Below are 13429 nucleotides of genomic sequence, written 5' to 3' on the forward strand. Positions count from 1 at the left end.
TTGGTGGTGCTGGGGATTGAACCCATGGCCTTGGGCATGCAAGGCAAGCACTTTACCAACTGAGCTATATCCCCAGCCCCAGGTGAGTTTTAGAATTGAATGTTTTTATGTTCTTTTTCATATTTAAGAGTTCCTTTTCCAAATCTAAGAAACAATAATACACAAATATATTTAGTAGATAAATACATTTATTTTCCATTTTAAATACAGTATTTCTTTAACAAGCTCCTTGTAAAGTAATTTCTGGTTTAAATGCTGGTTTTGTTTTAAAAATGAAAAAACTTCATAAACTATTTAGAGCCTAGCTTTTTCATTTTTAACACCTTTAAACACATCTTTAATTTGTGTATACACTGAAGAAAGTAAACTAAAACAGGTCAAATCAGAAGCTATCTTGTTGGTCTACACATTTCACATTCATTCCTGTTCTCTCTTACCTGCTGCCTATTAGAACATGGATTCCTCTAATAAATAATTTATCAGCAGTATTACCCTCATGTATATTTGAATTTTAAAGATTTCATTTATCAAACTGAAATGCTAACATATTTTACATAACAAGAGGAATACAGGGTCAGCAAAATTATACTAAGCTAACAGATCATGAAAGTATACTTCATTAGTTCTTCTAGAGTATCAGTAGTACGTTCTTCTAATTCCATGGTCAGCTTCCAGGAATTATGTACACACATACCTTTTGCTGTGTCAGAAAGATTCTGACACTTAACCCAAGCCTTGATCCTAGCCTCTTGTCTCCCCTTATAAGTTTCTTTGATGCTTTTTTTTCCTTCCCTTGCACATATTAAACTTTGATATTCAGCCACTGTGGGCCAGTATGACCATGCAAGTGTATTACAGCCATGATTGTTTTATTTGCTCATTGTAAGTGCCATATTCATTAATATTTTGAATATCATGCCGGGAATATGTTGTTTTATTTCTTTGAAAAAAAATTTATTTTCTTCTGTATTCATTTCCTTAAGCTTTCTTTTTGTAAAACATCTATACACTTTGTCTACCTCTGTTATAAAATCTTTAATAATAAAAAATGTGTATTATTGGACTCTTTGATGTTAGTGGTTCAGTAGTTCTTGGATTTTAATTATTTATTTCTTTAATTCTGGATGACAGTTATATTACTTAATAGAATCAATCAGGACACAAAGAATTATTTTTTTTAATGGAGGACTAGTAGAAGCTTCTGAAATGAAGCCTGAAAAAGAAAAAACAGAATTTAGGGGCTACATCTCACAGAATGAAAAGTTTTTAAAATGATAAAGTTCAGAGTAAAGATGTGTTTGCTATATAACTAAGTGAATGAAACAGGAATGTAAACAATAGTAGTGAAATTGGAATTCTTATAGTTGAAAATCAAAATATAGCAACTGAGTGCATTGCAATACCTAAAAATAAAAATTTAGTTTGCTTAAAAATTTTAAAGTAACTTGTGAGGAAATATTACAAATACATTATAAAAAGCTATATTAATTTTCTTATATTTCTGTATACTATTTTATTTTTTATAGCATTTGATGACCAGTGAAGACTCTCCAATTATAGAATATTATCCACCTGATTTTAAAACTGATCTAAATGGAAAACAACAGGAATGGGAAGCTGTGGTATTAATACCTTTTATTGATGAGGTCAGTGCATGTAATAATTATATACATTCTTAAGCAGACATTATTTCACTTAAGTTAATAAGCAGTTGATTTTCATCACCACTTATATTTTGTTTGAGACTTAGCCACTCTTCATTGTGTACTCAAAACTTCAATGTATATTAATGATAAGGCTGGAATGGCTTTACTAATATTAGACAAAGTAAATAACTTCAGAACAAAAAATATAACCAGAGATAAACAGGGATATTTCTTATGATAAGAGAGGCAATCAGTTCATCAAGGCATAGGAACTGGACATATAGCTTGGTGATAAAGTACTTGTCTAATATGTGCGAGGTCCTAAGTTTGATCCCCAGAATCAAAAAAAAAGAAAGGAAGAAAAGACAGAAAAATCCTAAATACATATGCACCTAATAACAGTTTCAACGTGAAACAAAAACTCAGAATTGAGGAAGAAAGAGAGAAATCCACAATTATAGGTAGAAATTTTGATACTTTTCTCTGAAGAATTGATAGCACAATGATAGCACAAGACAGAAAATAAGGATACAGATTTCAATAAAAACCTACTCAACTTCATTAATATTTATAATACACTATACTGAGAATGTACATTCTTTCAAGTGAAATGGTGGAAATTGCCCAATTAGAATACTAATAGAATTTTCAGAACTGAGAGAGATTGTTTTTATCTCATGGAGGATTATTGCTCAAACTCTGTTGCTAAGATGTGATCTGCTTGTCTGCACATATAAACACACATCCTCTTCAGCTTGAGCATTTGTCAGGCTTCCCTTAATATCTGCCCCGTTTTCTCAGAATGTTCTTGCTGATTTGTTTGTGTGTAAGGTGGGGAAGTTAGTAAAGCTGTTTAACATACATTGACTACACAATCTAGCAATACACTCTTGAGTACTTATACTAGAGAGTGAAAACTATGTCCACAAAAAAACCAGTGTGTGAATGTGCAGAGCATTTTTATTTGGAATAACTGCAAACTAGAAAAAAAATTCAAATATCTTTTATTGTGTAAATGGGTAAACACATAGTGCATTCTCATAATGAAATAACTTAGCAATAAAAAAGGAAAGAACTATTGATATAAAAAGCTTGGATGAAAATACATACTTAAGTGAAAAAAGACATGTAAAAACTAGTAGTTGGGGATGCGGTTGTGGCTCAGTGGTACAGCACTTGCCTAGCATGTGTGAGGCACTGGGTTTGATCCTCAGTACCACATAAAAATAAATTTAAAAAATAAAGGTGTTGTCCATCTATAACCAAAAAAAAATTTAAAAAGAAAATTAGTAGTACAGTAGTATTGAAATAATCTCAGGGACTTGGTTTTGATAATATACTATGGTTTTATATATAAGAGGTTATCACTAGGGAAAACTGGAAAGCATAGGAATGCTCTTTACTATAATTCACAACTTCTTGTGAATCTGAAATTATTTTTTAAAGTGTACAATGCGGTTTTATTAACTTTAGTCACCATACTCCAGAACTTACTCATCCTGTGTAACTAAAAGTTTGTACACTTTGACCAACCTTTCTCTGTCCCCTCTGCCCCCATTCCCCACCCCTACTAGCCCCTGCCAACAACCATTCTGCTCTGCTTCTAAAGAGTTCAACTTCTTAGATTCCACATGTACATAATATCATGCAACATGTCATCTTTCTGTGTTTGTCTTATTTCACTTAGCATAATGTCCCCCAGGTTCATTCATGTTATCACATACAACAGAATTTCCTGTCTTTAAAGACTGAGTAATTCCATTGTGTATATATACCATATATTCTTTTCCTTTTATCTGTTGACCAACCCTTAGGGTAATTCCATAGCTTGGCTACTATAAACAGTGCTGCAGTAAACTTGGGAGTTAATTATTTTATTTTATTTGGATATTTATTTGCTTGTCAGATTGCTGGATCAAACAGTAATATTTTAAAATTTTTTTAATAATCTACATGGTGTTTACCATAATGACTATACTAACTTACATTCTACCAGCAGTATAAAGGGCTCTTTCTTTATCCTCACCAATAATAGCTTTTTTCTTTAACTTTTTAATAATATCCATCCTAATAGAAATAAGATGATATCTCATTGTAGTTTTATTTTTCATTTCTTTGATGATTAGTAATGTTGAACGTTTTTTCATTTTCCTGCTGTTCTATGCATGTTTTGGGCAGGTGAACCTAGGGCCTAATGCCTGCTACTAAGCAAGCACTCTACCACTGAGCTACACTCCAATTCTGTGTGTCTTCTTTGGAAAAATATCTATTCAGATCCTTTCCTGATTTTTTTAAAATATATTTTTAGTTGTAGATGGACACAATATCTTTATTTTATTTATTCTTATGTGGTGCTGAGGATTGAACCCAGGGCCTCATACATTCTAGGAGAGCTCTCTACTGCTAAACTACAATCCTAGTCCCCACTTTGCTGATTTTTGTCAGTTTTTGTTTTGTTGCTAATGAATTGATATATATTTATACTGAGTTTCAAATATATTTTTGGATTGTACCTCTTTAAGAGCTATATAGTTTGCAAATGTTTTCTCCCATTCCATAAATTGTCTCTTGGCTTTGTTATTTCCTTTGCTGTGCAGACATTTTATTTAGTTTGCTGCAGTCCCACTTGTCTGTTTTTGCTTTTGTTGCCTGTGCTTTTTCAATCATATCCAAAAAATCATTTTCCATACTGTGTCAAGAAGGATTTACCTTGTTTTCTTCTCGTTATTTTATAGCTTAGATATTTAAGTCATTAATCCATTTTTAGTTGATTTCTTTGTTGATGATGTAAGATAAGGATCCAGTTTCATTTTTCTTCATGTGGATATCTAATTTTTCCACTACTGTTTATTGAAGAGACTATCCTATTCCTGTTGTTTGTTCTTGGCACCCTTTCAAAGATTAGTTGACTATAAATCCTGGATTTATTTTTGCACTCTCTAGTTTGTTTCTTTGGCCTATATGTCTGTTTTGTTTTGTTTTTTTGAGTGTAGTTTTGTGTATGTTCACCCTTTACATTTTCTCTTTTGTAAATTGCCTGTTTATACTTGTTTGTATTCTCTCCTTCATTTCTCTTCTTTTTGATTTTTTTAAGTAAATTTGTATGTTAAGAGTAGTGTTTTCATTATCACATTTGTCTACTGATTTGTTATATAGTATCTTCTGTTACATTTTCTTTTACTTCAAAATATCTTTTTCCTTAAAGGTGTTAGACTTTTTCTGCTTCAAAAAGAACTTAATTGCTGTCATGTATAACTAATTACTGTCATGTATAACTAATTAAAACAAATAAAAAATTTTAAAAAAAAGCTTATTGCTCTAAATCATCAATATTTTAGATTTTCTCTTAATACTTTTATGTGTATGTGTCTTTTTAATAACTGGATAGTTAAGTCAATAATGACAACATCATTACTTAAATATCTGAATTCCTATGTTTGAAGTATCTTGGGATTCACTTTTAACTCTTTTCTGTTCTTCTCATCTGTTTTTATTATAATGGCTTTATAATGGATAGGATCTGGTAAGACTCATCCCAAATTCTTTTTTTTAAGAGAGAGAGAGAGAGAGAGAGAGAGAGAGAATTTTTTAATATTTATTTTTTAGTTTTCGGCAGACACAACATCTTTGTATGTGGTGCTGAGGATCGAACCCGGGCCGCACGCATGCCAAGCGAGCGCGCTACCGCTTGAGCCACATCACCAGCCCCCAAATTCTTTTTTAGTATTCACACATTCTTCTATGTGAACATTGTTACAATTTTGTCCTCTTAAAAAAGCAATTTGTTTTTGTTTTTTGGTTTTTTTTTTTTTTTTCATTATGGGGATTGAACTCAGAGGTGCACTACCAGCCCTTTTTATTTTTTATTTTGAGATAGAGTCTCACTAAATTGCTGAGGCTGGCCTCAATCTTGTAATTCTCCTTTCTTAGCTTATCAAATCACTAGAATTACAGTCATGCACCACCATGTCTGGCTAAAAAGTTTACATATATTTTAAACTATTGTTATTTTGATTGGAATTATGTTAAATTTGTAAGTTAATTTAGAAAGGTGGACAGTTGCTATGCCACTGCAAAATTTGTAAAGGAAAAAAATAATACTGCATGATTTATGATATTATAAGTTCATGTTTAAAATTTAATTCTTGAGCTGGGACTAGTGCAGTGATGTTTATATTGTATGTGCAAGGCCCTAGGTTCAATTTATAGTCCCACAAAATAAAATAAAATTTGATTCACTGCTGCTATTTTTATCTGCACTTTAGTGGCTACTATTGGAGTAATAGTTTCAGAGGAATTTGCAGTGGCAGCAGTATGCTAGATCTCTATGAAGCAATGAAGAGCATATCACATTTTTTTTTTTTTTTTTTTTTTTAAATTTTTTATTGTGGGTTGTTCAAAACATTACAAATTTCTTGACATATCATATTCCACACTTTGATTCAAGTGGGTTATGAACTCCCACCTTCACCCCATACGCATATCACATTTTTATGTAAGAAATTGGAAGAGTTTCAGTAGTTAAGATTTTGTTTTTCAAGCACACAAATAGTGATTCTACATGGAAGAAAAAGTATTTATTCGGTACATTGAGATTATGGAATTTTAAAACTTTTAATCCTTCTTTTCATTCTTTACATTCAGAAGCGATTGTTGGAAGCCATGGAGACATGTAACCACTCCCTCAAAAAGGAAGAGAGGAAAAGAAACCAACATAGTGAGTGTCTAATGTGCTGGTATGATAGAGACACAGAGTTTACCTACCCTTCTCCGTGGCCAGAAAAGTTCCCTGCCATAGAACGATGTTGTACAAGGTAAGGTTATGTGGTAATTTTTCAACAACAAAGAGCCCTCTGACACCAAAACAGTTTTGAATATCTATTTTGGAGAATGAACAAATAGTTTATGACAGAGTCAATTGATTATTAATGAGCTGGGTGTGATGGCATGTGCCTGTATTGCCAGGAACTCAGAAAGCCGAGGTGGAAGAATCACTTGAGCCCAAGAATTTGACACCAGCCTAAGCAACATAGCAAGACCCTGACTCAAAACAAACAAAACAAGGGCTGGGGTTGTGGTTCAGCAGTAGAGCATTTGCCTAGCACATGTAAGGTGCAGGGTTCGATCCTCAGCAACACATAAAAATAAATAAAATAAAATAATTTAAAACTTTAAAAAAACAAAACATAATTAAATGGATTTTATCCAACTTGCAGGGATTTCAGCATCTCTAACACTTGTTCCTACATTTCTCCACTTTGGTCAGATTCTACCCTCTTTTCTTCTGTTAAAATTTTATGTTTTTTCTTCCTAATGTATGTCTCTGTCTATTGAGTCACTGTAGAGGATTTTTGTTTTGAATTTTTTTTTTCATTGTCAGTGTCTCTGCTGCCAGCATTATTTGATATGCTCTAACTTGGCCTCTTGTACCACCAACCACCTAACTCGAAAGAAGAAAAGTAAAAGATTCACTCTTATTACCTCAGACCCATGTTTTCTCTTCTTAATTAAAATGTCTGTTTTCTCTTTTCTTTTTTGGTACTGGGGATTGAACCCAGAGAAATTTACTACTGAATTACAGTTTATTGTTTTTATTATTTATTTTGAGAGGGTCTCACTCTGCTGCTTGGACTGGCCTCAAACTTGATGATTCTTTTTACCTCAGCCTCCAGAGTCTCTGGAACTACAGGCATATGCCACTCATCTGGAGTTTTTTCTCTTATCTTCCCTGCAAATAATCTATCCCGAAGGTAGTTGAGTTGCAAATAAAGTGAACATCTCTCAGTGTAATATTTCCTCTTGTTAAAGCAAGTAGGACAATAAGGTAGTTATTATAAAATGTTAATTTTTCATCTTGGATTTTGAGACATGAACAATATAGAGATTTGTATTTTCTTTATTTTATAAATCAGTTATTCGTATAGATTTAAGTTTCTGAAGGAAAAGTTCATGCTTGTATCTAGACCAGTAACAACAGAGAAGCTAGGATATCCTTCCCAGTATTCTATTTGTCTAAAAGAACTAATTGTCATTCCCTTCTCTAAAAGTCAGAATAATTCTTGGGAAATAATTAAGGTAATGTTGAAAAACTGTGCTTGTCATGTTTGAATTTTATTTTATTTTTTTAATATTTATTTTTTAGTTGTAGTTGGACACAATACCTTTATTTTATTTATTTATATGTGGTGCTGAGGATCGAACCCAGGGCCTCGCATGTGCTAGGCGAGCACTTTACCCCTGAGCCACAACCCCAGTCCTAATGTTTGAATTTTAAATTAAATACCTTGATTTATTTTCTAGGTACAAAATAATATCATTAGATGCTTGGCGTGTGGACATAAACAAGAACAAAATAACCAGAGTTGACCAGAAGGCATTATATTTCTGCGGATTCCCAACTCTGAAACACATCAAACATAAAGTCAGTGGCTATTTAATTCAGAACCTTTTCACTTTATTATAATGTGAACTGCTTATGGAGAAAGAATTAAAATCAAATTCTTTGAATTCTTTTAAAGTTTTTTTTGAAAAAAAGTGGTGTTCAAGTATTCCAGCAAAGCAGTCGTGGAGAAAACATGATGTTGGAAATCTTAGTGAATATAGAATCAGATGAACTTGTAAGTATTTCATTCATCATTTATTTATTCGGTGCTTATTATGGATAAAAATGTTTGTAGTCACCAAGGTGTTTACCAATGATGTATAATGTGCTATACTCCAGAGGTTCACATTCTAAATAAGGATGAAGCAAAGAAACATTTACACTAATTAAATAACAGTTTAAGAACCTGTATAATTGTAGCACAGTGAGCAAAAATGTACTCCAGGAACTTTGGAAGGAGATGAACTATATAAGCCAAAGGTTAAGTACAGACTTGCATGCAGATGAAAATAGTCTTGAGCCAGGTTCAAAAGACATATTAGGGCAAAGAGGAGAAAAGGAGGGGAAAGTCAGGCTAGTTGAAAGAAGTATCACAAACTGGAAATTTTTAGTAAAAAATAAGTATATGATAAATTGTGTTATTCTTTTAACCTTTTTGAATGTAAGTTATTTAATACTTTTTCTTATTTTAAAATAAATGTGATATGAGAAGGACTAAACTTGACTGAAACGGAGGACTTATGGGAAATAGTGGATGATAAGGTTGAAAAAACACATTGAGGCCAGATACTATAGAGGACTTTGAATACCAGGCTAAGAAATTTGGAGGGTTTTTTTTTCCAATGACTATTATATTGAAATAAATATTTTCATAAAGATTAATTTGGTGGTATTATCAAAGACTAAATTGCACAAAAGAGCAACGGAAGAAAATGGGAAAGTTTGCTAGTTCAGAAACTATAGCACTATGTTTAGGTGATAAGGGCCTAAACTGTGGAAGTGGCAATAGATTAAATGAGCAAGATAAATTGACAAGTTTTATTATTTGTTCAAATACAGAGGATAAAAAGAGAAAGAAAACAGTAGATATTACTGAGCTATCTAAGCTACTAGGGAATAATTGTAGTTTACTGGATAGAAAAGTTAAAAGAGGAATTGCTGGTTTAGGATGATTAATGATGAATATTGATGAATATTTATAGTGGTACTAGGACATTTAACTGGAGCTGCTTTGCCAGCTTTTCTTTTCTTTTTTAATATTTTCAGCTGTAGATGGACACAATATCTTTATTTTATTTTTTATGTGGTGCTGAGAATCAAACCTAGTGCCTCACACATGCTAGGCTCAGCCACAACTTCAGCCTGCCAGCTTTTCTTAAACAATGTTTCACAAGTGATAAAAGCCCTAATGCCCTAAGGCACTCATTGTCTGCAATAAATTAACTTATCTTCTACTACATTTAGAATGATGCTAGTTATGAACCATTCTTAGAAAAATCAAGAAAATAATTAAGTTATTTTTTATTTGTATTGTAGTTCAGATGGAAAAACTCAGATAAGAAAGGCTGCTTATTCACAATTAAATGCCTGGAGCTTGAGCAAAGAGAGATAGGATTCTACAAGCTGTCAACAGAAAATTGATAGCTTAGGCCTTGAGACTCATTTCCTCAAAGAAAAGCTTCACCGAGCATTCATGGTCTCAACATTACCCACAGTTATATAGGGTGCAAAAAAGCCAATAAAAGTAACATAGTGAGCCTGGCTACTTGGGAGGATCTCAAGTTTGTGGCCAACCTGGACGACTTGTCAAGACTCTGTCTCAAAATACAATTTAAAAGGTCTAGGAATGTAGCTCCTTGGTAAAAATATTTGCCTAGTATGCATAAAACCCTGGGTTTAATACCCATTGCTATTGGGGAACAAAAAGTAAAAAGTAGAGTCGTAGATACAAAAGAATGATTCCAAGTTAAGTAGTATCACAAAATCATGGAACAGGGGCTGTATGCTTCCTAAGTTAGAAGAAAAATAAAAACTAAAGTCAGGTCTTTGAATTTGAGCATTGATGTTGGCCTTAGAGAATTTCATTCCAGTAGATTGGTGGAGGCAGAAGTTCAATTCCTAAAGACTAGACTAATGCTAGGTAAATAGGAAATATCAATAGCAGGTACAAAGCCCTTGAATAAAAAGTTTATCATTGAAAAGAGGGATAGAAACAACTGTATGTAAAGAAGAAACATCCAGCAAAATCTGTACAAAGAAGGAAGATAGAGCTAATGGAGAATGAAGTGACAAACCACTGTAGCAGAAAAGGGTGTATATGATAACAGGACCCCATATGAAGTAATAAAAGGTTTTATCTAGATCTTAAATGAAAAAATCTAGAAAAAGAGGACACTTTCTTAAAAAACCGAAAGACTTGAAGAATAAAATCAGAAATAGATGTATAAAAGGGAAAAGAATAATTGAGGGGGGCTGGGATTGTGGCTTAGCGGTAGAGCACTCACCTAGCATATGTGAGGCCCTGGGTTCGATCCTCAACACCACATAAAAATAAATAAATAAAATAAAGGTATTGTGTCCATCTACATCTAAAAAATAAATATTTTTAAAAAAAGAATATGGGCTGAGATTGTGGCTCAGTGGTAGAACGCTCGCCTAGCACGGGCGGGACCCGGGTTCAATCCTCAGCACCACATAAAAATAAAGGCATTGTGTTGTGTCCATCTACATCCAAAAAATAAATATTTTTTAAAAAAGAATAATTGAGGGAGTCTCATTCTAATATTGAAACTTTTTTAAATATTTATTTTTTAGTTTTAGGTAGACACAAGATTTTATTTTTATGTGGTGCTGAGGATCAAACCCAGTGCCTCATGCATGCTAGGCAGGCGCTCTACCTACCACTGAACCACAACCCTAGCCCCAAAACTTAAATTCCATTTGAATAGTTAGTCTGTTGTTTTCTATGTTCATTTTAACAAATATTCAAGTATCAAAATTAAATTACTATAAAAAGTCTCAAATAGTCATCTGTATTGTTAAAAAAATTTTGTTAAAAAATTAAGGATAATAAGCCAAAAAAAAGGAATAAGTTGTATTTAAACTTAAGTTTCCATCACAAAGTTGTTCTCTAACTTATATGTACAAATTAAATAATATGGGTTTTTTTTAAAGAGAGAGAATTTTTTAATGTTTATTTTTTAGTTTTCGGTGGACACAACATCTTTATTTTTATTTGTATGTGGTGCTGAGGATCAAACCCAGCGCCCCGCACATGCCAGGCAAGCGCGCTACCGCTTGAGCCACATCCCAGCCCAATAATATAGTTTTTTTAAAACTAGATTTTTAAAAAAAAACTTAGTTGTAGCTGGACACAATATCTTTATTTTATTTATTTATTTTTATGTGGTGCTGAGATCAAACCCAGTGCCTTGCATATGCCCACTGAGCCACAGCCACAGCCCCTAAAACTAGAATTTTTACTTAAGTTATTTTTTATACAGAATATATTTGTTCTGCATTTTACAGTTTACAAAAGCTTTTGTATATACTCTTTTCTTTTATTGTTAACATTGCAAGTGAAACATTATTCCTTCTTCTTAGAAAAGAAAACTCAGTCTCAATGGGATTAAATGATTTGCCCGAGATTTTTATACCTAAAAAAGAAGTAGAACCCAAATTTGGAACGTGTCTCCTGACTTTTAGTGTAATGTTTTTTGTTTTTTGTTTTTTCTCTCATTATACTCCCACAAACTGAAATAAGATCCTATTTCTTAATTTTTTAAATATTTGTTGATATAAAGCAATGAATAGCCCTTTTATAGACATTTCTGCTGTTCTTTTCACTTTCCTCAATTCCTATTAGAAAAATAAGCAAAACATTTATGAATCTAATGGTTAGCATCATAGAATTTTACTAGTAGATGGAATTTTGTAACATTACTAATCCAACCTTGTTCATTTTACAAAAAATGTAAACACTTAAATGGAAAATTTTCCCTGTATAAAGTTTTCTCTTGGACCTAACGCATGAATTAATTTTTCTGCTCTTACTTTAAGAGTGTAGAAAATATAGCTTCATCGGTGCTTGGAAAGTCTGTTTTTGTTAATTGGCCTCACCTTGAAGAAGCTAGAGTTGTGGCTGTATCAGACGGCGAAACTAAGTAAGATTTTATTTATAATTTCTCTGACATATTTGCTTTGCTTTGATTGATTCAGTTTTTTAAACTGATAAAATTATTATAAGAATGTTTACACTATAGTGAAAATCTAATCATACCATTTGAAGTTTAACCACTTTGACATTTATTGAGATATTTTAGATGCATGTTATTTTCTTTTTTAGCTATAAAAATCTTAGGCAAATCATTTAATCCCATTGAGACTGAGTTTTCTTTTCTAAGAAGAAGGAATAATGTCTCACTTGCAATGTTAACAATAAAAGAAAAGAGTATATACAAAAGCTTTTGTAAACTGTAAAATGCAGAACAAATATGTTCTGTATAAAAATAACATGCATCTTTTCCTCTTAAAACCTTAGAAGTTCTATATGCTAATTCTTTACTATCAGTGGTTATCATTATAGTATTTAGCAAATGTATGTCTCTTTCTGATAAGAATTAATAATATATAACCTTACTTTTACCATGCTCTTCACAGGTTTCATTTAAATAATACATTAATTTTTTAAAAAACACATACCTTCTTTTTTTTTTTGGTAGTAGTGGGGATTGAGCAGGGCACTCTACTACTGAGTTACATCTCCAGCCCTTTTTATTTTGAGACACAGCCACACTGATTTTCTCAGACTGGCCTCAAATTTACTGTCCTCCTGCCTCAGCCTCAGGCTCTGGATTAGTGGGGTTACAGGCATGTACCCAGGCTCAGCTCCTCAAGTTCACAGTCACTTTTTTTTCTTACATGGCTTTTTTTCTCCACATTCTTTTTACTAAAAAAATTTTCATTTTACATAATGGTGGAATTAGTTGTTATATATTCATACATGCACACAATATAATTTGGCCAGTATCACTCCCCAGCACTTCCCTCCTGTCTTCCCACCCTCTCACAGTCATTTCATGAGAGAACATTTAGACAAGTTTTTCTTTGTCATTTTTGATCATTAATTATTTCCTATAAGCATTTTTGTCCTGATTTCTTGTTCTTTGGTTATTTTTTGTATGGTTAAAACTTTCTGAAACAAATTTTTTCAGAAAAGAAATGGGTTGGTGTTGTTTTCTGGGTAATTACATCTCCAGACTATCTTTTTTTGTTTTCTTCATGCATGGGTCTAGAATTTTAGAGGCTCGGTCCTTTTTCCTTACTTCAGCATACATATTCTCTATTGTATTCTGTTTTGTACTGTTGTTGATGAAAAGTCAACCCAGTGTGATCTTTTTTT

General features: G+C 32.4%; 1 protein-coding gene across 1 annotated transcript in view; it reads left to right on the forward strand.

The window, feature by feature from the left end:
* Positions 1–13429, forward strand: part of Xrn1 (5'-3' exoribonuclease 1) — a 113160-nt gene that overhangs the window by 36981 nt on the left and 62750 nt on the right. Inside the window, exons 15-19 of the mRNA XM_048794506.1 lie at positions 1527–1646; positions 6291–6460; positions 7947–8067; positions 8165–8263; positions 12088–12191. Coding sequence (XP_048650463.1) covers positions 1527–1646; positions 6291–6460; positions 7947–8067; positions 8165–8263; positions 12088–12191 — 614 coding nt within the window. The remainder of the gene's footprint in view (positions 1–1526; positions 1647–6290; positions 6461–7946; positions 8068–8164; positions 8264–12087; positions 12192–13429) is intronic.

The sequence above is a fragment of the Marmota marmota genome, unplaced genomic scaffold, assembly GCF_001458135.2.
Source record: "Marmota marmota marmota unplaced genomic scaffold, marMar, whole genome shotgun sequence".
Classification (NCBI taxonomy): Eukaryota; Metazoa; Chordata; class Mammalia; order Rodentia; family Sciuridae; genus Marmota; species Marmota marmota.